Genomic DNA, 24,373 nt, shown 5'->3' with positions numbered 1-24,373 from the left:
TGGGGTAGACTACTAGTGGTGCTGGAAGTAATCAGCTGCTAGGTCTTTACTTTTAATAAAATGTTAAAGCTGCATTTAAGTCTGCTAGTGGTCTGAGCCTAAAAAGATTGCCACGATCTAAAACCCAAATACTGGATACTAGTGGGGTTTTATTTTGATGGTCAGCTTATTATTTTACCAAAGCCACTTAAAGGTTCTAAAAATATTTATCATAAAGTTTTGAAGTTCTGTCAACAATTTTTGCAACAAGAAGCAATAGTTTACAATGGAGTTTAAATTGTTTGCCATCAGCCTCAAGGGTCTTCACAGTTCCGTCTTGTTTACATCTTAATTCTTGATCCACCTATTCTGCATCTTGTACCCTTTGCTCTGTCCTCTTCTCTCACCTTACCATTCTCTTTGGATCCTTGCATTCATGACAGTGTATTTTCCCATGCTAGTCCATACACCTGGAACAGTTTCCCCTCCCCTGCGCACCAAGAACTGATCAGCAAGCCTTGGCACCAGGCTTGGATGGAAGGAATCCACCACAGAAAACAGAGCAGCAGTGAAGCCTTGTGAATGTAATACACCCTGCCACTTCAGCAGCTGTGCTTTGCAGGGGAAAATGGTCTGCAGAGCTCTAGAGCAGTAGATTTACTTACCCCAAAGCCAGTTCATCTTCCAGCTCAACCCATCCTGCCCATCCAAAACTTGGTTTTCCATGAAAGCTGGGCTCTCTGGCTGATTGCAAACTCAGTGCACAAGTTCCCCAAACCCTTCCTCCTCCTACACAGTGAAACCACACTGTGGCCACAAAAGTGGCAGGGTGGGGTAGGTGTAGGACGGGGTCATCAATTACTTTTTGTCAAGGTCCAAATTTCTTGGTCAAGGTGTAGTCAAGGTCTGGACTCCAGAGAAAATAATAAATAAGTCACAGTAATGATGATAATAAGTAAATAAAAAGATTTCAGAATCCATTCAAAAGCATTTGGAGGTCCAGATTTAGCCCAGGGTCCACCTTTGACTACACCTTAGTGTAGGATTTGCCATTAAAAATTGAAACCCCTCACATTTTAAAAATAACGAGATAAAGGTAACTGCATAGATGTAATATACCTAGGCTTTTGTAAGGTGTTTGACTTAGAATGTTGTGCTGTACTGTTAAAAATTAGCACTATACAGTATCAATCGAGCACATTTTAAGCAGAGTAAAAACTGGCTCGCTGACATATCTTAAAAAAAAAGTTGTCATTGAGGGTATTTCTAGTGGGATTCTGCAGGGATTGGTACTAGGCCTAACGTTATTCAATATTTTCATCAATGATCTGGAAGTAAATGTTAATTGACTGCTGTTAATATTTGCAGATGACACAAAGATTGGCAGAGTGAAGACAAGGCAGTCAAAGAGCGTGACCTGGATGTCTTGGTAAACTGGGTCCATTCAAACAGCCAAATGGAAAATTATACATCTAGGACCAAAGAATTCAGGCCAGACCTACAGAATGCGGGGGATCATGTCCTGAAAAGAGGTCATTCTGAAAAGGATATAGGGGTGGTAGTGGACGAACAAGTGACCCATGAACTCCGAGGATGATGCTATGGAAAAAAGATCAGTGTGATCTTTGGCTGTATAAAAGGTAGAGTAGTGAGTAGGATGGTGATTATACCTCTGTATATGGCATTGGTGAGACAGATATTGGAATACTGCATCCAGTTCTGGAGTCTACATTTTAAAAACAACGTTAAAAAAAATCCTGCACCCATTAAAGTCAGAGGAGTTTTCTTATTAGCTTCTGTGGGTTCTAAATCCATCTAGGGATTGAGCTTTAAGTCCATCCAGTGTTTGCTTAATGTTAGTTCTCAGACCACGTACATTTGTTCACCTTGATCATTGTCAGTATTTTAAAATCTGCTAGCTTACATAGCTAGCATGTGCTTATTGATTGGCTTTGGTCTTGAACTGCTTAAACTTTGCTAAACAAGATTGTACAAAACATTAACTTATGTAAACATGTGTTTTTATTGTAACTCTTTCCTCGTTTCTGTTATCCTTGTAGCACTAGAGCTGGTTGTAGGTTTTGCAGGATATTATATGAAATAAGATGGGTGGGAGGCAGACTTACACAAGTAATTTAGTACTTTTGCAATGGTGGGGCCGCACAGCTGCAGTGTGTAGCTGCTGCAGGGTGGGGAAACTGCTTGAGACAAGAAACTATTTTGACTCCACTGAGCAGGATGAAAGCTGACCCTGAGAACTATGTTTGGATTTTTAAAGCTAATCTAGCTCTGAACACAAGAGATGATAAATTCACTTAAACACATCCATAGAAGGCTGACATTTCCGTTCCAAGCACATTAATTTTGTGCACTTACATGTTCTTTTGGTATTCTCTCTTTGCATCTCTGTGACTGTCACTATAATGGATCCATTTTATTATTTTTCCCCTATTTATCTGAACTCTCTCTGATCCCCCAATCACCTGCAACTCTCACATAATCTTCCATAATCTCCTGGTGCTTGAGCCCCAGAACACCCACAGAGTCGGTGCCTAGGGTGGGGACTGTATGACCAGCACCCCACATTGAGTAGGGACAGGGCTGGGTGGGAACAGCATTGCCTGCACATCACCCCCACTGAAGTTACAGCAATAAGTTTATACAGTTTAGGGCTTTACCTAGAGTATTACCTTTCCCATGAAGGCCTCTGTGTAGGTCCTTTTAAGTGAGATCCTCAGGGCAGCCAACCGGGGGTCATCCTTAAGAGCCATAATGGCAGGAAGCAGAGAGCAGGCCAATGTGGGCACGGGGGGTGGGGGGGAAAGGAGCTGGTGCAGAGACCCTAATCCTCCCGGGGATCCCCTAGCATTTGTCAAGTAGGGGTTGGATCCCATGGCGCATTATGTGTGTGGGTCAAACCCTACCTCAGGTGGAACAATTTGGTGGGAACTCCATGATGGCCTCTGCTGCAGGTTTTATCTCAAATGGAGCAACTTACAGCTCAAAATGTTTGCTGGACAAAATGCTAGAAAATTTGACATTTTGAAGAGAGGGAATGAAAAAAGTATTGAACCCCCAGAACTATGTAATTTGATTACAAATTAATCAAAGGCCATAACAGAGTTTCACTTCTTTATAAGGAGCCCGTCATCTTGTTATGTAATGACTTATTTTTAAGCTGTGGGAAGAGGCCCATATTTATTCTCCAACTTGACATAAAGCAGATGCAGTGTGTCAGACTCAGCTGTTTGGGAGGACACAGGCTTTTTCTAGTCTTCAAAGAGATTTTGTTCATATATATATTTGCAAACGCCTATTTACTAAATAAATATAGATAACACTTTATTTTGTTGGTAAATGCAGATATACAACAATATTGCATTTCTATAGAACATGCATTTCACCTACAACATCCACATTAATACTAAATTAATTAATTAATTGTCCACAAAAGAAACAAGAGTGATAAAGTATTTTAAAAAGAGAAACAAACAGATATATGATGAATATATATGATTTCTGGATAAGAATCAAGTTTTTTTTTTCTATTGACTGTACTCTATGTTTAATTGAAACATAGACATTTTGTTTCTATGAAATACCCAGTTATTTAGTATCAATTGTCTAAGATTTATTTGCTGCACAGTTTTAGCAATGAGTAACCTCTCTGCCTTCTTTAGCTTTTTAATGTGTGTGTGTGTGTATGTATGTGTGTAAGTGTCATTTGGAAGATTAGACCGTTTGCCCTGAGGCCATAAGGCTTTGGAAATGCTCTGTCTAATTTCAGCAATGTCCCACACCTATTTTTAGGTAAATGCTATTTGTACATTTGTCTTGTCTCTCCCACTCATTATAACTAGAGTATGTTCATCCAAACAAACGAACAAACCCACAACAACCCTACGTTTCCTACAGATCAATTTGGAAAACTGTAAATCAGGAACCCAAAGTGGAATCTAAAAGAAAAAAACAAAAAACACAATCTTGTTTCATGAAAGTCCTTAAATCAAACAGAGCATTGTTTTAAGTGCAAGTACGCATGCTGAAAACCATGTGTTAACTCATAAAGAAACAGTGTTGTAACTCTCTAAAGGAAATAGGAAGCTGTCTGGAAAGAATTTCAGCAGAAGTGCTAAAAAAAACTGAACTCTTATTTATGGATCAGCTGAGTGTCCGAAACATAATGCTAAATTAATTTCATATAATTAAGGGTTATGTCTTAATGTCCTTTTTAGCCAGCCTTGGAACTTTGACACTTTTGTATACACTCCATATTTGCCTTTCCTTGCACATCCTTCTCCCCAGCTGACTATACCAGTAACAAAATAGGTGTCCTTGTATTTAGTAACATGTGGACCCCCACTGTCTCCCTGACATGCATCTTTAGTTACATTGTCATAGCCAGCACAGAACATGTTTTCTGTGATCGCAAAGTTAGTAGTTTGTTTGCATGAATTTCTATCAATATAGGGGACTTCAAGCACTTTAAGTTTGTTGGATACCCGTCCATGTTCAAAAAGACGTCCAAAACCACTAACAGTTCCAGATTTTTGATTCATCAGAATTTCGTTAGCAAATTCCACATCAGGAAGGCATGCCGGGATAACATACCGAGAAAACTTTATAGGTTCCTTTAATTTTATAAGGGCTATGTCATAATCATAAGTTGCCAAAACAAATTTACCATGTACAAATATTTTTTCCACAGAGATCATCATTTCCGTGTTTTCTTCCTTATCTCTGTCCACTTCCCCTGTGTGAAATCATTAAAAATATAATTATTATGAGAGACAGTACAACAAATGAAAGAAAACACTTCCTAGAAAAACTAAGGGACCAATACTCCATGGCCTTGCACTTTTTGTAGTCTTTTCTATGGGCAAATCAGATGGACAATCCTCCCAACCTGATTTGGGAGCATTTTACTTGCACTTTGCACAGGAATAGATGACTACAGAAAGTGCTAAACAAGTGGCGAGTTAGGACCTTCGCGTTAAAATGGTGATTTTATTTAGGAATGTAATACAATGTTTTGTTCGCCATTGCCTACCACTTGGGCCATATAGGATAGGCATTCTCACAAGTGTAAATGGGATTTGGCCCTTTATTTGGCAACATACAAAATAATTTGGAAACACAGCTTCTTTGTGTTTCAAAATTCTTTAACATTCTCGCTATCAGCAAAAAATAACAGTGTCCCACATATTTTAGTGTTGTTGCATGGGGTTTCTTTGGGAACTGGATGGGTTGGGACTTTGGGTTTGATAATGTTTGTAAATTTTCTGGCTTGCTGTTGTACAAAGGGCATCATTTGCTTTTGTTGTATAACTACGAACTATATTTTTGGGAGCCTAAAGCTTGCGATGAGTTCTTTTTGATAAATTAAAACAACAACAACTATTGAACAGGTCATTTTTAGGCCTTTCCAAATTTGCAGCATATTTCAGATCAATATCTAAATGTTGTCAAATACATATATTATTACCACCTTGATGCTATTTGATGAATTCTCCAAGGTTTGGTCTACACACAAAGTCACATCAGTTGAAGTAAAGGTGTGATATTAAACTGATTTAGCTAAACTAGTGCATCTTTATGCATGTATGCTCAGGTTTAAACGTAATTTATATCGGGTGTAAACTAAACTAGTTTAAGTTAAGTCTAAACCAATGTAATATTGTCCACACGCAAAGTTGTATTAGTTTAGCCAAACTGGTTTAACATCACACCTTTCGGTGTACCTTTGTATGTAGGCAACTTCCAAGAGAGAGGGGTTCATCCACAGTCAAGCCGCCACTTCTACATCTAAGAAGGTATATCTGTCAGACCTTGACTCCATATGAAGTACTATAGAAAGGGGTTCTACAGCTTTTGGTCTTTCTGCCAAGACCCTCTGGCCCACTGTCTGTAAGTCTGGTCTGGGCTTCCCCAGCTGCAGCATTCCTGGGAAATATGACCGTCTTAGCTGGCTGCAAAAATTCTCCAAGATAATCAACTCCTACTCTGTTGAGGGTTTTGTAGATTGGCATTAGGATTCTGAGTTTGAGGCAGAAGCAGATGGAGAGCTGATATTTATGTAATGCTATGGGAACCTGAAATATGATTTTAATAATTTATAGATAAACAGATATGATCCATTGTTTATATATAATAAAGATCCTATGAACAAAATTAAAGACCCAAACAGAAAAAAGCCCCCATAAAAACCAAAAACAAAGATTGATAACAATGCAAATAACCTAATTCTGAACTGACCACCTTTGTACTTTTCACGTTTTTGTGTGTATTTCTAAAGCACCTTTTGCCGTAGTATTTGTGGGCTCTTATCATTTATTTAACAGAAATCAACATTTCTCAGATTTTGGAATACCCTTCTCCCCAGCTTCCTCCAAATCTACGAACTGCACAGGGCCCATCTCTAAGGGCAGGGTGGGAGGGTATGGTAGACCAAACAGGAGTCAGTCACCAGAGGGTAACCAATACTTACAGGGTGGAGCAAGCTTACAAAAAGAGAATTGTGTGTCCTCCATCACAACCTGAAGACGATGGCACTTGGACCCTGGCTTATCTCGGTCAGGAGTGAATATTGAGACTGCCTAGCCCCTATCACTCTCAGAGCATGTCTACACAGCAGCTGGGAGGGAGGTGTGATTCCTGGCTTGGATAGAGACAGACATACTAGCTCTGCTTAAGTTAGCGTATTAGAAGTAGTATGATGGCTGTGGCAGCATGAGTTAGCTAGTTGCTTGACTGCAATCCTGCCTGACCCCGTGGGTATGTACTCAAGCCATCGCTCATGCTACCACGGCTCCACTGCTATTTTTACTGTGCTAGCTTTAGGGTGACCAGACAGCAAGTGTAAAAAATCAGGACACTGGTTTCTTTTTGGAGGGGGGGAGTAATACTTGTCTATATAAGACAAAGCCCCTAATATTGGGACATCTGGTTGCCCTAGCTTGAGCAGAGCTAGTGCATATACGTCTACCTGAGCTGGGAGTCACACCTCCCAGTTGCTATGTAGGCACATTCTCTGTTACCAGGGAGCTTTGGGTCAACACACCTCTACTGATTGCAGCTGCTGCAGAAGTCCATAAGGGATGAGGTAATCTCTGAAAGAGCTGGGTTGGAGCAGACCACTGGCTTATCACCATCACCTATGTACTATATATGGCTTGCAGGAAAAATGGGGTCTGTTCAGATGGGACAGACAACTTCTCCATTCTGGCTTTGGTTTAATTTGTAGCTATTGTTTTGGAATGGGCTGCTTCTTTTTCTTTGCTCCTTTGAAGACTTTCGTATTGAAGAATCAATACGAGGTTTTAGAGTGTGATCTAAAGATGGTGAGGCAAGGGCTCTTTCTTGCTTTCTTTTGGAGAGTGTTCCAAGGTCTTGGAGGTGATTTTGTATGTGAACTAGAGATTAGATACTGCTATGCTGGCTTTTTGAAATGCACCAGGATAGTTGCTGAAGTGGTACTCTCTTGAGTACATCTTCAGTGTGATTGCACTGATTTCTGCCAGGATTCATGGTCACAGCAGCAGTGCCCAATGGTTCATGGTGCCAAAAATGGTGGATATTATTCTATCATCAGAGTAATTTAACCTCTGTCCATCACCACCGGGAGATCCCCTGTCAGTCTCACCAGTGCAGTTTCAGAACTCTCCCATCGGCTTAGAGCAGCTACATGGGAGACCATACAGCGGCGCAGATGTGCCATTGTAAGCTCTCTAGTGTAGCCATAGCTTAAGTTTCCTTTAGCTTAAACCTGTTTCAGTTAATTCATCTTAACTTTCCCGAGTGTCCTAGTGTAGCTAAAGCCTGAGATTTCAGAGTTTCTGGCTGGTAAAGAGGGTGAGATTTTGGAAAAGGCAATATTCTTAGTATCTTGAGGAGAGAAAGGAGGGGTAAAATTGCTAGAACTATTGTTCTTTATCATGTCCACATAGTTCACCAAGAGGAAAAAGAATTTCCACTGATGCCAGCTACAAAGTGAATAACTCATTTCCGTACCAGTCCAGGGACAAATTGAGGCAATCATGATAGCTGACAAGACAAAATGAAAATCTATGAGGAAAGAGGCAGAAAGCATCCTGCATATGGAGATTAGAGGACAGATTGTTAGTCATTAATACCTGTTCTTGTACTAAAGGAATAAAATAATAACAGTCACTTACCGACAACAACTTTAATGATTTTAGATTGGTTTATGCAGTGAGCTGCAGTAAGTATATAGAACTGGTTCAAAATTGTCCCTCCACAAAACCCTTCCTTGTCTTCATTTATTAGAAGAGCCTGCAAGGAGATAAAATGGATGACTCCAGAGGATAGAAAAACATAAGAATTCATAAATAGCTGGTTAAAATTAAAGCAACCGTTCCTTCATAGGTAATAGGTTTTTACATACTGTACATACATACATACAACTACAATACATACACCCGGTGTGTGTATATACATGCAGTCCTTGGACTTATGACAAATTGGTTCCTGAGAATCGCATCGTAAGTTGAAAACATTGTAACTCAAATCCCATAGGAACACTGTGGGATCGAGCATCAAAGTCGGAACCGACATTGTACAGTTGGAACGGGATGTCAATTTACAAACGTCGTAAGTGCTGTTCCGTCATAACTCGAACATCATAAAGTCAAGGACTGCGTGTATTTGTATCTGCCCAGCAACAGTATATATACACCCCTGCTGTCCTTCAAACAACCCCCCAACTTCTCCAAGCCATCATCAGAAGCAAGCTCCCTACAGGCCAGGACACACCAACTCAAACTGGCATCAGAGCCTGCCAGAACAGATGATGCAAAACCTGCAGATGTATCCCCACTGCTACAATGATCACTATCTCCCACAACACACCTTTCAAGATCCGTGGGTCCGACACGTGCCTATTACAACACGTGGTGTACCTCATCCAGCGCACTAAATGCCCCAACAACTATGTGGGTGAAATCCGACAGTCACTACTCTTCGAATTAACACACAGAAAAATGATAAAAGACAAAAATACCACATCAGCTGAGGGTGAACACTTTTCACAAAGGGATCACTCTATATCTGACCTATCAGTCCTCATGCTCAAAGGAAACGTGCACAACACCTTCAAAAGACGAGCCTGAGGACTTAAATTCATAACTATCCTAGAGACTAAAAATCATGGACTGAACAGAGACACTAGATTTATGGCTTGCTGTAACAATTTGTAACCCATTAACCCACAGTCTCTCTCCCCGCCCCTCCTGCCTTCAGCCCAGCATTTTTTGTTCCTTCTCCCCCCCCCGCCCCATGACTGGAGAGCTGGTAACAGGCCACCTCACCATGAATGGTCCCTCGCAATGTGTGTTAACTACTTATACTAAACAATTTGTTCATCTGAGTACATTTCCCAGACCTGAGGAAGAGCTCTGCGTACGTTTGAAAGCTTGTCTCTCACCAACAGAAATTGATGCAATAAAAGATATTACCTCCCCCACTTTGTCTTTCTAATATCCTGGGACCAACACAGCTACAACATTACTGTGTATCTCTCTATGTGTAAGATATAAAACATACATATTTACCTGCCACGGACATTCACCAGGCAAGCAGTCATTACCACCTACTATCCTCGTATGAGGGTTTGGAGACACGTTAGTTTTAGGATCATTCTCTGTTCTATTGGGAGCTTTTGTTTCATTCTGAAGAAGAAGATCTGGACTGTCTGCGATACTGGTGATGTTTCTGTGGCTTGTCCCATTGTTGCTATACAGTTCATTGGGGTTGCCATCTTGTTCACTGATAACACTGCTACTGTTACCAAATGAAATCACTGACCTCTTTTTTCTCTTCACATAAACTTTCCCACATGGGAAAGGCTCTGTAAGGACAACGATGAAAAGTTAGGATTTGATGTCCTAACAATACGGTAACTTTAGACATTTAAATGTACACTAGTCCCTTCAGGACAGCTAAGTTGAGTGGAGAGTTTCATGGTTAGAAAGCTCAATATGTGACCTTTCTTGTTCTTCTATTCATTTGTAATGTCCAAGTACATTTATTGATGTTTGTTTTTTATCCTGAACAAACGATTTCAGTGCACTTTTTTTTAAACTTCCAGAAGCTCAGCATTCATAAGAAGTCCTACAGTAAACAAATGTGTGCCTAGGAGGGAGGAAAATGATTTGTACGTAAATAGGTATCACTTTCAGGGTTTCAAATGTTTGTATAAATAATAGAAAGAAGAGAAAACATACTCTATAAATGACAAAAAAAAATAGTGTAACCATGTCCTTTAAAAGCTGAATCATTTACCAGGTTATCTTTAGAACAGCAGATTCCATGAAATTTTTCAAGACACCAGCAGGGGCTTGGCAGACAGCACAGAGCCTAAGACCAGATTGGACCAAAACCAATCGCATTTCTGTTGTCCTAAGGCATGTCCACAGTGCTAAGTTTTATGCACAGTGCTCAATTTCTATAGAGACAATGCTGAGCAAACAATTTCACTGAAAGTATGCTTTCAAAATCTTTAAAATGAAATGTTTTCAATTATTCAAATTGTTATGATTATGCATCCACTCTTACAAAAAATGAGTATTTGGGCAAAGTGCTATATTTTAGGACTCATATGACTCCTTTAAACATAGGGTTTTTTTTTAAAACTTATAAAGGATGTCATAAACACAATCATTTATTCTGATTAAATAAATTATTTTTTAATTTAAGATTAATAATATCTGAGGAACTGAATACCATCATTGTTATGTAAGTAGAGCTTGGTTGTTTTATAAATAATGTAAGTGTATATTAATTTATAAGGTTAATCTATATTAGTATGACCCAAGCAGTTTATAAATGTAGTATTTTGTGTTCACTTTTTTTTTTTTTTAAATGGACCAAGCTCTACTTGAGGGAAAACTGTTTAAATGAGAAACAATTGCAAGTATAGTTTTCTGTCACCTGTGCTCTCTGTGCATTCAGATAATCACTATGGGCCATATCTTGCAGAAGGATGAGTGTCTTTGACTCCCATTCAGTTGGATTTGAAGGTGCTCAGCCCCTTCCAGGATCACAGGCAGGAGGCCTTAAAAATGCGAACTAGGCATCACCAGTGCCAAATCCAAATTGTTCATGCCACCAAAGTATCCTAGACCACCAAAAGGCTGGTTTTCAATATACTAGAAATCTCATCACCATCTGCAACATCAAGTGGCAGGACAGGATCCCCAACACTGAAGTCCTTGCAAAGTGCCAAATCCCTGGGATCGAAAGCATGCTCATCAGAGCTCAACTTTGCTGGGTCAGACACATGGTCCACATGGAGGTTTCCCGTATACTGAGAGCGGCACTCTTCTGCCAACTGAGCACGGGAACCTGCTCTAAGGGTCAACCCATCCTCAGGTATAAAGACATCTTGAGGGCCAATTTCATAGTGTGCAAGATAGACATTAAAACCTGGGAACTCTTTGCACTGGGCAGACCCTGATGGAAGGGTCTGTGCCATGAGGCCACATCCACTTTTGAGGAGTGGTGTGTGAGGTCTCTGCAGAAGACAAGAGCATGTCGTAAAGCCAGCACCTCAAACCCTCCCCCCAGTGGCGACTACCCTTGCAAGACATGCAACCACATTTGCAACTCCCCGATTGGACTTGTTTCCCATGTGAGAAGCAATAAAAACCAAACCAACCCAGAACTCAAGTCAATACTAGCTGAACTCTCATCCATCAAAGCAAAGTGAGTATCCATCATCATCAATGCATTACTTCATACCTGTCGGAATACAAGATTTTTCATCTGGTCCCAGAATATAGCCAGTGGCACAGAAGCATTCAACACCATTTCTTTCAGGTCTGCAGAAGTGGCCACAATCGCCATTGTTCAGCTTGCAGTATTTTGGTATAACTACATAAAAGACACATTTGTGTGAAAATGACAAAGAAATGGTGACTTTATAAAGGCATATGCAGTTGATAATTCTTGTAAATTTGGGCCAGAGCCTTTGTCTTTTTCTTTGCAATGTTTCAAACATGCCTCTGGCAGATGCATTATTCCTCATGTTGCAATAGTGCCCAAAACGTGCTAGACATTTTCAAACCACAGATGAAGACACAGTCTCTGCCCCAAAGAATAGATAGTTTAAAAAGGCAAAGACAAACAAGTGGTGGGGGAAAGGAGTATAACATACAAGCAAAGAGATCAGGGTGCTGGTAGGCATGTTACTCCTCCCTCCCCTTATACTTCATATCCCTCATTGTTCTCCCCAAACCAATTCCAGGCCTCAATTCTGATAACCTTCCGATAACCCTTCTCTCCCAGCATTTGAGAAACATTACCCATTCACTCACAAGATAAATAAATAAGTGGATGACTTTTTCCATTTGGTTATGTCTACACTACAGCCTATGTTGACAAAACTTATGTCGCTCAGAAGTGTGAATATTCCACCCCCTTGAGTGACATAAGTTACACCGACAGAAGCATTTGTGTGCACAGCAGAAATTCTCCTGCTGACATAGCTTATGCCACTGGTGAAGATGATTTTTTTTATGCCAAGGGGAGAGTGTCTTTACCAGATATGCTGCAGCAGTTCAGCTGTATCGGTACAGCTGCGCTGTGAAGCACTGTACATATAGAGATATCGTTAGTTTCCTGTAGCTGTCCCAGTAGAAGTGAGTATTCAGGAAGGATTTAGATGAAGAGAGGGAACCTCAAGGAGAATGGGGTGCCCAGGATAGAGAGTCGCTGCATTATCTTCTGTAAATCAGTCTCCCCTGATTTGCCTCTTCCTCCTCTTGCTAGACAATAAGTGGTGTAATACCAGATGAATTGTATCTGGGAGCGCAAATAAGGTGCTTTTATATTAGTTAGGTCCTGCAATCCTTACTCATCCGAGCATTCTTACTGAGTTCAGCCTGATTGTGAGGTAAGTATTACCCACATCAATAAGGGTTGTAGGACTGGGCACCTGCTTTGCAACATTAACAGAAGTTTTTGAGCATTTTTTAACCATATCTATTTGCAAAGACATGGTAGTTTAATGGCTTACTGCACTGGCCTAGGTCCTAAGCCAGTGTGGCAGAGCTCTGACCTTGTCCCCGTGGGTCCCGCGCTTCCAGGCGGTTTATGCTAGCTTCAGAGGCTCACTGCAACCCTCCGCGTAGCCCTTTTCTCTCTAGGACCAGGGATACAGTCTACTGAGCCCTTTTCATCATAAGCCAGCAATGGAGGTTGGTGAGAAAATTCCCACAGTCTCTGCTACTATGGCCTCATGCCAAAACAGTTTAGCCTCCTGTCCTGACAGAGACCTGTTTTCCCCTCCCAGGAAGTGTTTCTGTAGTGGCGGGTTGGGGGCGGGGGCGAACCTGGGCCTGCCCTCTACTCCAGGTTCTGGCCCAGGGACCCTAATGATAGCAGCTGTTGGCAGCCAACTTTTTACTGCCAGAGTTGCTACATTTCCCTGGGCCACTTCCCCACAGCTCTCCTGCTTCTTCCTTCTTTACCCTTACCTTAGGGCTCCCTTACCAATGACTTGAGGGTGTCTTCATTAACCAGCCCTTCAACCACACTTCCTCTCCCCTAGCTCCTCCCTGCCTGACTGGAGTGAGCCCTTTTATATTATCAGAGGGGCCTTAATTAGAGTCAGGTGGTCACATTAGCTTAATGGCCTCACCTGACTCTTTGCAGGTTAATTGGAGTCAGGTGTTCTTATTAGCCTGGAGCAGCCCCTGCTCTGGTCAGTCAGGGAACAGAAAACTGTTAATCCAGTGGCCAGTATATCTGCCTTCTGCTACTCTGCTGTAGGCTTCGCCCGCCCACTTCCTGGATCCCAATAAGGCTAGTCTGCTGTACCCAGCTGGCCTGGGTCTATTACAACAGGTATTGTTGGTTTCAGACCTGTCAAAACTTTCCAACCCATATTCTATCATTTATTCCTTAACTCTAAGGAAATGAGAAATATTGTCTACCCATTGGTTCTTTGAATATTTCATCACCATCCTACAGTAAAAACAAAAACCTACCAGATTCACAGTTTTTGCCCTGATATCCATCCAAGCATGTACAAGTGTATGTGCCAATTCCATCTTTACACGTTGCACCATACTGACAAGGATTGAGTTTGCACTGGTCCCCATCTACAAAGAGAGGCCACAGAAGCTTTTAAGATACAGCATAAACATTTTTATTAAGATTTGAAGTATTCCTGGATGATGAATTTTGTTACTGTCCTTTTTGTTATTTGTATTTAAAATGTTATCTCAAGATAACCCTATGAGATTTAAAACTGCATTTCCCAAAGGGTCCTAGAGCAACAGTAAACAATGACACCTGGAATACAGTTTAATATCATGCACTAGCCTTATCATGCATGTACATTTTGTGCTGCTTTGACATTTGTATGTAATGGATCATGTTCCGAACAGAAACAAAATGTTCAAAACTTCCCATAAACTGGAAATTCCCGAAAATTTTCATTTTGGAACCACCACCACATGGTGTATCGAAATGAAATATGCTCCCCAGGGACCCTGGCAGCCGCTGACTGAAATTTACATGATAATTGCCAGTTTCACAGATGCCTAGCACTGAACAGCAGTTGCGAAAGTGACAGAATACCTATGCAAGCCCACCACACAGATTGCCCCAGGCTGGGCACCCCAGGACTTCCAGGGTCTCAGGCCAGCTGGCTCCCTGGGCAGCCCAGCTGTCAGGACAGCTGTATCACTAGGTTGTGGGAGTTGGGCAGTCCAGCGAGCCGGCTGGCCGGGAAGTTTGGAAGCACTGGGGCCCCCAGCCCAGGGATAAACCACATGCCAGGGCTGCCCCAGAGGTGCAGCTCCTGAAACATGTCCCAGGATTTTCAGGCTCTTAGCTCTGCAGCATAGAGTCTGGAAGCCTTGAGAACCCCATCTTGAGATGGAGCTCCCAGGCATTCCAAGATCCCTACTTAGACTCAGGAACCTAGATTGAGATCCCCTGGCTAGAGCCTGGACTCTTAGGGTTTCCATGCTTCCCAGCAGAAAGCCTGGAGTCCCTGAGAACCCTGGCTCAAGCCAAGCCTCTCAGAGCTTCCAGGCTCCCTGATGCAGAGCTGGGAGCCGAGCCAGTTTACAGCAGGTGCTCCCAGGCTTACATTTCATGGCAAGGAGCCTGAAAACCCTGGGCTCCCCAGCAGCCCCCAGGTGAGCTGTGGTTCAAACAAGTGGTTCACTGAAAGTTCATCAAACCTGATAAGTTTCCGCAAAACATTTTGGGTTCCAAGAATTGGTATTTTCTGACAAAAGGCTGCTAGAAACTCCTGACCAACTCTACTCATGTATTGTGAAGCATAACTCTGCCTCCTACAGAAAAGGCTTCGATACTACTTCATTGTCAGAGAGTGCAACATTTGTGCTGAGGGTTGTGAAGGCCAGATAACCCCAAAGATCTTAGGGGACACCCAAAATCTTCAGATAACAGGAGAGATGGCTCAGGAGTGTCCCCTATTCTGCTGGTATTTTTCCTTGTATTACCTAGCCGTGGTATTGCAGTCCCCAAGCAATCAAAATCGTGAGTCAGGCCCCTACAAAATCATGTGATTGGCTGAAAATTCATGAGATTTTAAAAAAATTAATAAATTTGGTGTTCCTATGATTTGTCTTGCAGCCATTGAGCCTTTAGGGGTCACATTTTCAAACTCTTCTCCACGGCCACGATGTTTTTTTTAAAATGATAACTGAGATTCTTACCTAATCTGGGGTTTTAAGAAAAACACCAAATATTGTGACAGTTGACAGCCCTGCAGCAGGGACGCAAAGACAACCACGAACATGGGAGTAGAGTGGTATACCTGCAGTGCTTTATTACTAAATTACCTCCCCTCTGTGCCTCTTTGAACTTGGGCTGCCACCATTATCCCCTGTCTTCCTCTCCTTGGGCTGCCTCTTTACAGGATAATCAGGAAACCAAGTGACTTTCCGGCTTATCTGCCACAGGGTCATAACCACAGTTAACTCGTTTCCCATTCTTAGGGTATATCTTCACTGAAGAGTTAGCCTGGGCTATAGCTTGGGTGTTGCCCCAACCCCTGTTCTGTCTACACAGAAAAACCTCTAACTTGGTCCTGAAGGTGCTTTAGGCCTGTGCTAGCAGGCATGATTGAGTATATAGGCTTGAGCTTGGGTTTTGCTTCAGCCTGGGCTGGCAACCAACCTACTTTGCAGTGAGAATGCAGGCTAATCAAACCCAGGTGCTGCTGGACCTCTAAGTTTATCCACAATTCTACCTGGACTGTACTTTCTCTTCTACCTCCCCGCTCTTTCTGCGCTGTAAATCACCTACACTGGCTCAGCGTATTAACCCTACATTAGTCTGCTCCATTTTTGCTGAATTTCCACTGCATTTGAACTGAGATGCAGTTCAAGAAATCCTCTTCCTGCGCTGCCAGTTGGCCAGAAGCGGACACTGGCCTTCTGGTAAAGATGTGATAACAGTAAGACCCATCCTTTGGGGAAATGTACCCCAAATGACACTTTTATGTCTAGTGGACAGGAAAGAACCAGAGGAGCAGAGAAGTCAGCCTGGTATACTACAAATCACGTTGTGGTTTGCAGAGTGAATTCCGTAATGACATTCTTGTTAAAAGTGCCTGCTGCCACATGCTGTTTGATTTCCCTTTCAGAACTGTCTGTATTAATGAATAGCTCTGATTGGAAGTCATTTGCATACAGTATTGTTCTCATGTCACTGCCAGACAGCAGCTCTATGCCAGGGGCAGAGAGAGAGCATGCTCACCCTGTGAATGAATTCATAGAGCAGCTCAGATTAATGCACTGCTAAGAACCATGGAATATCGCACCAGAAACCCGTCCCAGCACATGGGTCTGGCACAGTTGGTGCTTTGCACTGGGGATGCTCTACCTGGGCTAGGCTAGCTTGCGCTAACTCTGCAGTGAAGACATATGTGCTGTCCTGTGTGTGTTGGAGGTAGGGTTACTACCTTTGAAATGCAAAAAAAGGCAACCCCCCTCCAAGGCAAGTCCGCCTCAAACAAAAGGCAACTCCACAACCCCCGCTTCTACAGTCACTTACAGTATCTAGAGAGATAACACACATAGATAAGATTGATCATATTGCACATCTCCTTGCTCTCACATGACTCATACCCTCTCTCACACACGTGCGGTGCGCTTGCGTGTTGGTGGCCAGACAGCTGCCATATTTTCCAACTGTTTTGATCTGTTATTGCTTAAACTGCGCAAGTGGGAACACTGCAGCTTCTTTAGCTGGACACAGAAGCCTTTAACATTAGATATCCCAGTGTATTATGATAATAATGTAAATCTTTAGACCCATGTAAAAAAAAAACCCCAGCAGATTAAATTATTTTTCTGGCAACTGGCAAATCCATTAAATAAAACCTGGCCAGGCTGGTCAAATACTGGCCAGGTGGTAACCCTAGTTAGGAGTGATGAGGAAGGCCAGGTGCTTCTTTGCCATCATGAAGAAGACCCTTGGAATTGGGTAAGGGAAGATTTGACTTAGTGAACAAAGGAGAGGCGTGATGGGGTACGGGTACAGGAAGCCAATGGGCTCCTTTTAAAATCAGAAAATGGTAAGTAGTGGTGTCCCAGGGCTTGGGAGTGGTGTGCGTGTGAGATGTGTCCTTTAGGTTTGAGTCTGGGGAACTTGAAAGTCCAGACCTAAGCGAAAGGGCTGATTTGCTGTGAAATCCCTGTGTACTGGACTCCACAGTCCCGGCTTAATAAATTACTAAATCAGTAATGGTCACCATGCAAACACCATTGCAAACTGAAGCTTCTAGGGGTCACACAGCTGCGTTGTTTACTTATCAGTCAACAAATCTTTTTTTTTTTTTCTTTTTTTTTTTTTTTTATAAAGTGTGTTTCTCTCAGGGCTTGTCTACACTTACCAGAGGACTGGCACTGTGGCAATTGATGCATCAGCGGTCAATTTAGCGGGCTAGTGAAGACCCACTAAATCGACCGCAGATCGCTCGCCTGTTAACTCCTGTACTCCATCTGACCGAGAAGAGTAGGGGGAGTTGACGGGAGAGCATCTCCTGTTGACGTTGCATAGTGTGGACCCCGCAGTAAGTAGATCTAAGCTACGTTGTCTTGAGTTACGCTATTCACATAACTCAAATTGCATAGCTTAGATGGACTTTTCCCTGTAGTGTAGACAAGGCCTCAGTGTCCAAAATGTTGTAATATATATTCTCTAAGGTTTAAGAACAAAGTACAATTAAAGTATTCCTTACCTATATATTTATTCCAGAACTCATCCTAATGGGGAAAAACAACAGATAGGCAGAGATTAGTGAATCAGACTCTAACACAGAAGCTTTCATACAAATATACTAAAAATAGTTTTGTTTAAAGACACAGTTAAAGTGGAACTTCTTAAGTTGGATGTAAATACAAGCCCTTGCAGTGCAGTGTTCTACTTTAACTGAGTCTTTAAACAAAACCATGAAGTCTAGACATTTTTGTATCAGTGAAAGTTGAGCTACTCATCTAATAACCTGATCCCAGAGGGGGTTTTAAGAAAAAAAACCCACCAGATACAGGGAGAATTGGCAACACTGCAATCTATGGTGGGAGAATATGGCCCTGGTGATGTTTTGTATCTCAATTAGCTATGATCCTATATAAAGTTAACACTGAAAGAAGGCAAAGTGCTATTTTTTTCCTCTCTCTCTCGTGGCCTCTTTTCTTTCAGTTTTCCTGGTTAAATATATAGCTTATCATATATTGCTTCTTGTAGATGTTCGCCACAGCTGAGCTAACATTTCTTAATTAGTCCACTTCCTAATATTTTGTGAATTTCATAGTGCAACCCAAACAATGCTTTAACAGACCTTGTTGCCTTAGGAGAAGAATAGTTGTAAGAAGTGAACTTGTTTGACTTCATGGAAGTTATTTGAATCCTGTGGTGGAAGAATAGGGCCATAATGCTCAATTATAAAGAGAAAAGTGACAACAACCCATGTTCAGGTCACAGTCAGCCTGAAGATCCTCCCCTACACTCCATTTACAATCCATAACCCGAACCACAATCTTCCCTTAAAATCCTCCTATGCCCTATGGCTCAGAGCAGACTCCCTATTTTCTGCCAGGGATACAGTATAAAATGTGGAAAAAAGAAAAGGAGTACTTGTGGCACCTTAGAGACTAACAAATTTATTTGAGCATAAGCTTTCGTGAGCTACAGCTCACTTCATCGAAAATGCGGGAATATAAATGTTACATCCAAGTTACTAACCTTCAGGCTATGTGGCTCTGCTTTCTTGATTTTTCTCTCACCTTCTGTTCCATCTTGCCTCTGCCCTCCCCCTAGTTTCTTTGTGCTCTTCCCCCAATGCCTCACCCACCTTTTGAAATACGTCTCCTCACCAAATTTCACTCTTTGCCTTCCAAACATTTTGTATTCCCTTCTCTAGTCACCCCAATCCCCTGAAGTCTCTCTGGTCCCCATCTCTCCGTCCCTCTCCTTAACTCCCACATCTCTTTCCTGCTCCTTTGCCTTTCTCATTCCTGGTTTCCCTACTTGTGGCCTCCTATTTCTTCTCTGGCTGGCTCAGCCTTCTTCCTGCTGCCAAGAGTCAGGGCAAGGCTGGGACTCAGAACATAGGCTCTAAAACTAGCATTGGGATAAGCTTCCTCTCTGGTGAGGAAGGGGACATGGACTCTTCAAGGCCAGCCTAATAGATAACCTTCCTGCTGCCCAAAGGAGTCACTCTCCCTCTCCAAGACCTAAGGGGACGCTTTGGTTTTGCACAGGCAGAAAGCCAGCTGGAGAGTCAGATTATCACATGAGGACACTGAAAGGAGGTCATCATCCAGTATAGTCAGTAAGCCAGGCTGACAAGAACGGCCAGTAGCACAGTCGACCTCAGTTTGAGCCCGTGAAAAGACATCAGATCATTGAGTCCAGCCTGCTACAAGGTCCCTGATCCTCAGCTGATGAGCCTCAGCGTAAATTACAGCTGCACAGCAGCAGTTTTATCTTACACCACAGAGACAAGTTCTATGTGGAATAGCGAATCCAGCCCTTAAATGTCTGAGAAGTACCAGGCATTTGAGATAAGCTTGGTTAATATCTTACGAGAACTTTCTCCTCGGCAGTGGTTGCCATCTCAATCAGCCTTCTTGTACTCTCTCCATCTCATTTCAAATCTCATCTGAAGACATCTGTTCTGCCTGGCCTGTATTTCTTAATGCAGAAAGGGGCTCCACTGAACACACGCAGAGCTCAGGAGGGGTTGAGAATCCATCCTTTCAATATTTTATTCTAACAGTGTTAGAGATGCTCTAAGTAGGTCACTGTCTAAACTAAACAGATCAGAACCAGGTAAAAGTGAACAGGTGGCTTTAACATGATCTGATCTGGCAAGACCTGAACTAGGACTGGATGCCTTTTCAGATGTTGTATGTTTCACTCTGCCATTCAGCCCACTTCTAATATTTAAAACAGAAAGAGCTCGAAATCACTCTGTGGGTTTAATGCTATAAGTAACTAGTGATATTAGGGGCCTTTCACCTGAAGGCCTACTTGTTTCATGTTGATTTGTCCTTACAGTTTTCTCTGTGTCTTCGAAGGCTTCTCTGGCTTCTTCTTTTGAGCAGCGTTCCTCATAACATTCTCTTTCAATGTTCCCTTTCTTCAGCTCCTCGAAAAAGGAATTAGCACGCTTTGTTCTTCCCAAAAACTTGTTTGCATTTTCTTCCTGTAAAAACACTAAATGGAAAGGAAATGACATGTATCATTTTAAAACTGATGCCAAAGAACTCCATTAGAAAGGAGTCAATAAGTTGAGTAAAAAAAACACATAACAAACCCGAATCTCTTTCTAGGCACCATTACCCAAAGCAGAATAAAAGATTCTGGCCCATATGTATCAACTCCTTATGCCAGCAAGGTATATCCCAGTATCCCTCCGAAAAGCCTGTTCAAACAGTTGCCCCTTGACAGGGTGTGGATGGACCCTGAAATTCTGTCTTACTTCACTTAATCTTGAAAATAAGAAAATGCAAATTGCTGCTTACGTTTTGCTTTTTGATTCCCTGCTCTAGAACCAAATAAAGTCTCTCACACACCCACCAGGGCTGCACAGCCCAAGCCAGGTTTCCCACACAGCAATTCCTCCTGGCTGCCGGGGGCTGCTGTGGCACTGACAGGTAGGAAGACAATGTCCGCCTGCTTTGTTCTGAAAGCTGGTGAGCGAGCAGCAACAGTGGCTGCTTCAGGGGCTCATTGGCCAGGAGGTGGATGGGACAGAGACTCCAGGAGGTATGAAATGGTAAGACAGGGATTCAAGGAGCTCACGGGTGAGACTGTTCCAGGAGCCCTGCCCCAGCCAACACAATCCCCAAGACTCCAGGCTTTCTCCGCCCGCATCTTCCCAAATGCTCCTGTGCTGTCCCAGGCTCTCCTTTCAGACCCAGTAACACCCCAGGTTGCCCTCAATAATATCCCCATCTAATTGAAACGTCAGGGTAAGGTGATTATAATTGCATTCTGGTATTTAACTAACAGTGGCTACATATGAACATTGTGTCTAGCGCAGGTGGGGTCTGAGCTCATTTGTTTTAATAAGAGCAGAGCATGATGGTAAATATTTGAGAATGGCTGCCCCAGAGGTTAAAAGGGCAGCTGCTATTTTATTAAATTGGAGAAGCAGTTCCCACAGGTCCATCTCAGCCACTTGAATGCATGAACAGTGCTGTTACTTCCAGAAGGGGGCAGGAATACATGCACGTAAATCATTATATTATTACCAGAGTCAACTATTGAGTGTACTAATCATCATCAGTTACTGTGCTGTAAACGCTGACATGTTGGTGGGTTTTGATAAACATACTGAACTCAGAAAGAGTGTTTTTCACACAGCAGGTCAGTGGCAGAGTTGGGGCTAGAATGCAAGTCTTATGGCCTCATGCCCTATCCAGTGGATCATGCGGCCTCCCTTGGCATAGAACATGCAGTTCCTGGACTGTTTTGTTGTACACCTGATTATTATTAATTGATTATTTTTATTAACTATGCACTTTAATGATCACTAAGGGAAATAAAGGGTTGTTACAAGGAGGGAGAAAAATTGTTCTCCTTAACCTCTCAGGATAGGACAGGAAGCGATGGGCTTAAATTGCAGCAAGGGCCGTTTAGGTTGGACATTAGGAAAAACTTCCTGTCAGGGTGGTTAAGCACTGGAATAAATTGTCCAGGGAGGTTATAGAATCTCTGTCACTGGAGATTTTTAAGAGCAGGTTAGACAAACACTTGTCAGGGATGGTTTAGATAGTACTTAGTCCTGCCATGAGTGCAGGAGACTGGACTAGATGACCTCTCAAGGGTCCATCCAGGCCTATGATTCTATTAATTAGATTTGAGACAGTTGGTGTTTTGTTTTCAGGGGGAATGGCTGGATCAGCCTCAGCAGGCCAGATTTTGCCAGCGTTACCCACATTGGGTAGTACCTTACTGCTGCACGGATTCCCATTGATTTCAGTAGAACTACAGCCAGGATGTGGTCTAACTCTTTGTCAGTGTAACTGTGGGTGTCTGGCTAAATGATTTACAGCCCATAGTTCACTCATTATCTTGCTTATCCTTAAATTAGTTTTCCTGCTCTGTAGTTGTGAGGAAGTGACAGGAGGCAGCTATGTACTAGTGTGGTTTTAATCGCTAAATGTTGCCGCCACTGCCGATTATTACAGCTAGGAATGGTGTATTTATGACCCAGTCTGTTCTGTCTGTGAGGCTGATCTCTGGCGTCCCTAAATATGCCTGCCTCAAAACATAGTAGGCTGTTTGCCTGGTAAAGCAAAACAGTTGAGAAACATGCAAAGAGAGTCTTTTTGGAATCTAAACAGGCTGGCAAAGAAATCGCCCAGGGCAGAATCCTTGGAGACTGATTTTGTACTTAGAAACTATTGGGTAGTTGTTTGTTTTAAGCAGTGTTTGGCTTGTTGGCAACTGCAGCACAATAGCACTTAAAGGACTTAAAGAATGGATAAAGGAAAAGCAAATCTTCTGGTCTATTTAAGGTCCCCAGGATGGCCCCCTTTCCATAGGATCTGAGCACCTCAAAGTCTTTAATGTATTTATCCTCACAGTGCCCTCTGCGGTAGGGCAGTGCTATTTTGCCCATTTTACAGATGGGGAACTATGGCACAGAGTGACTGACACAAGGTCACACAGGGAGTCTGTGACGGAGCAGGGAATTGAACCCCTGGCTTCTGGAGTCCCGCGCTAGCTCCCTCTGGTCTCATTTGATTTAGGAAATTATCCACCTACCTGGCAACTCATTCCCAGGAAGCTGCAGAGGATGTACATTCCTTACAAGATGGTATTGTAGCTTTGGGGGCGTACGCAGTTTGACATTAGCCCTTTTTAAATTAAAATATAAACAACAGCAAACACTAAACCCTAAAATGCCTGTCTTCTTGCTCTCCCCTCTCTCCCACTCTTATACAGATCTTTATTCCTTTTCCTTCCCCCTCCCCCATTTTGGTTTTTGTCTCTCCTTTCCCTGTAGTGTTCTCTCACAAGCTTATCTGCCTCTCCTCAGACTCCTTTTCACATGCTTTGAAGAAGTGGGGGAGGCACAGGGGCAGAGACTTCCCTTCCTACTGTCTGGAGCCACATCTCATTTCTTCTAATTGTTGGTTTCCCTTCTCCACTCTCCCATGCATCTCCCCCTCTCCTGGGATGGAGGGGATTTCCCCCTTCCCTTTTATGTCTCCATTCCCCCTCCTCCAGTCTGCTGGGTGGAAAGGGACTACCCTCCCTCTCACTAGCTTCTGGGTTGAAGGGTAGTTTTTCTCCAAGGTGGGAAGTGTTGTTTTCTGCCTACCTCATCTCTGTGGGAAGAAACATTTCCTCTCTTTTTTCCTCTTTGCCACAGACAGGGTTTTATCTCCAGGTACTGCCTCTGCCCCACGCTTATCTGCCCCACACCTTGACTGGGAAAACTGAAAGTGTGGCCATGACATTAAAACTCTAGGCAAACCAGTTCATAGCGACAGTACCTGGTGCTGAAACTGATCACACACACGCTGCAGGTATGAAACGCCAACATGTAAAATGTCTGAGACACTCAAGCATGGGGGGGGGGGGACTCCCCTGGGCTTACTCTGCTCCTGTCCTGCCACATAAGAGCTCATTCCTCACGTAGAACCCCAAACCAGCCTCAGAGGCAAAAAGTCAAGATTCTCTTACCATTTCCTTCAGCTTGCAGGAGACCTGCTATGGAAGTGGAAAGCAGTATGAGGAGCAACTGGCCAGCCATGACACTCATCTGTAGAAAACAGTTTTCTCTCTCTCTTCCCACACTGCAGGGCTGTCACTGACCAAGGTTTAATCAGTACCAGACTTCCTGTTATGTGCTTTGCTGTGCTGTACTTCT

At 42.7% G+C, this 24,373-nt stretch overlaps 2 protein-coding genes across 2 annotated transcripts in view; one reads left to right on the top strand and one right to left on the bottom strand.

Annotated features, from left to right (window-relative positions):
* The window catches only part of PCID2 (PCI domain containing 2), a 64,155-nt gene extending 62,345 nt beyond the window's left edge, over positions 1-1,810 (top strand). The window contains exon 16 of the mRNA XM_075129949.1: positions 1,348-1,810. Within this exon, the coding sequence (XP_074986050.1) occupies positions 1,348-1,371 (24 nt within the window). The 3' untranslated portion in view covers positions 1,372-1,810. The remainder of the gene's footprint in view (positions 1-1,347) is intronic.
* A 1,485-nt stretch (positions 1,811-3,295) lies between these two features.
* On the bottom strand, positions 3,296-24,349 carry F10 (coagulation factor X). The gene is made up of 8 exons (XM_048855704.2): positions 24,187-24,349; positions 20,543-20,703; positions 18,224-18,248; positions 13,986-14,099; positions 11,737-11,868; positions 9,549-9,844; positions 8,154-8,271; positions 3,296-4,732 (listed from the first exon to the last, which is right to left on the bottom strand). The coding sequence occupies exons 1-8, from the start codon at positions 24,263-24,265 to the stop codon at positions 4,185-4,187; spliced, it is 1,473 nt and encodes a 490-aa protein (XP_048711661.2). The 5' UTR covers positions 24,266-24,349; the 3' UTR covers positions 3,296-4,184.
* Between the last annotated feature and the right edge of the window lie 24 nt (positions 24,350-24,373).

The sequence above is a fragment of the Caretta caretta genome, chromosome 1 (assembly GCF_965140235.1).
Source record: "Caretta caretta isolate rCarCar2 chromosome 1, rCarCar1.hap1, whole genome shotgun sequence".
In the NCBI taxonomy this organism is placed as follows: domain Eukaryota; kingdom Metazoa; phylum Chordata; order Testudines; family Cheloniidae; genus Caretta; species Caretta caretta.
Note: the sequence above shows the minus strand (reverse complement) of the source record. Positions and strands in the feature narration are given on the sequence as shown.

Bases quoted from the DNA above. Each gene is read 5' to 3' on its own strand.
- F10 (XM_048855704.2), bottom strand. From the start codon at position 24,265: ATGAGTGTCATGGCTGGCCAGTTGCTCCTCATACTGCTTTCCACTTCC. The intron at 11,869-13,985 runs GTAGGTTTTTGT...TCTTTTATGTAG, and splicing joins GGGCAAAAACTGTGAATCTG to TTATACCAAAATACTGCAAG. The intron at 9,845-11,736 runs GTATGAAGTAAT...TTGTCCTTACAG, and splicing joins AAAATCTTGTATTCCGACAG to AGCCTTTCCCATGTGGGAAA.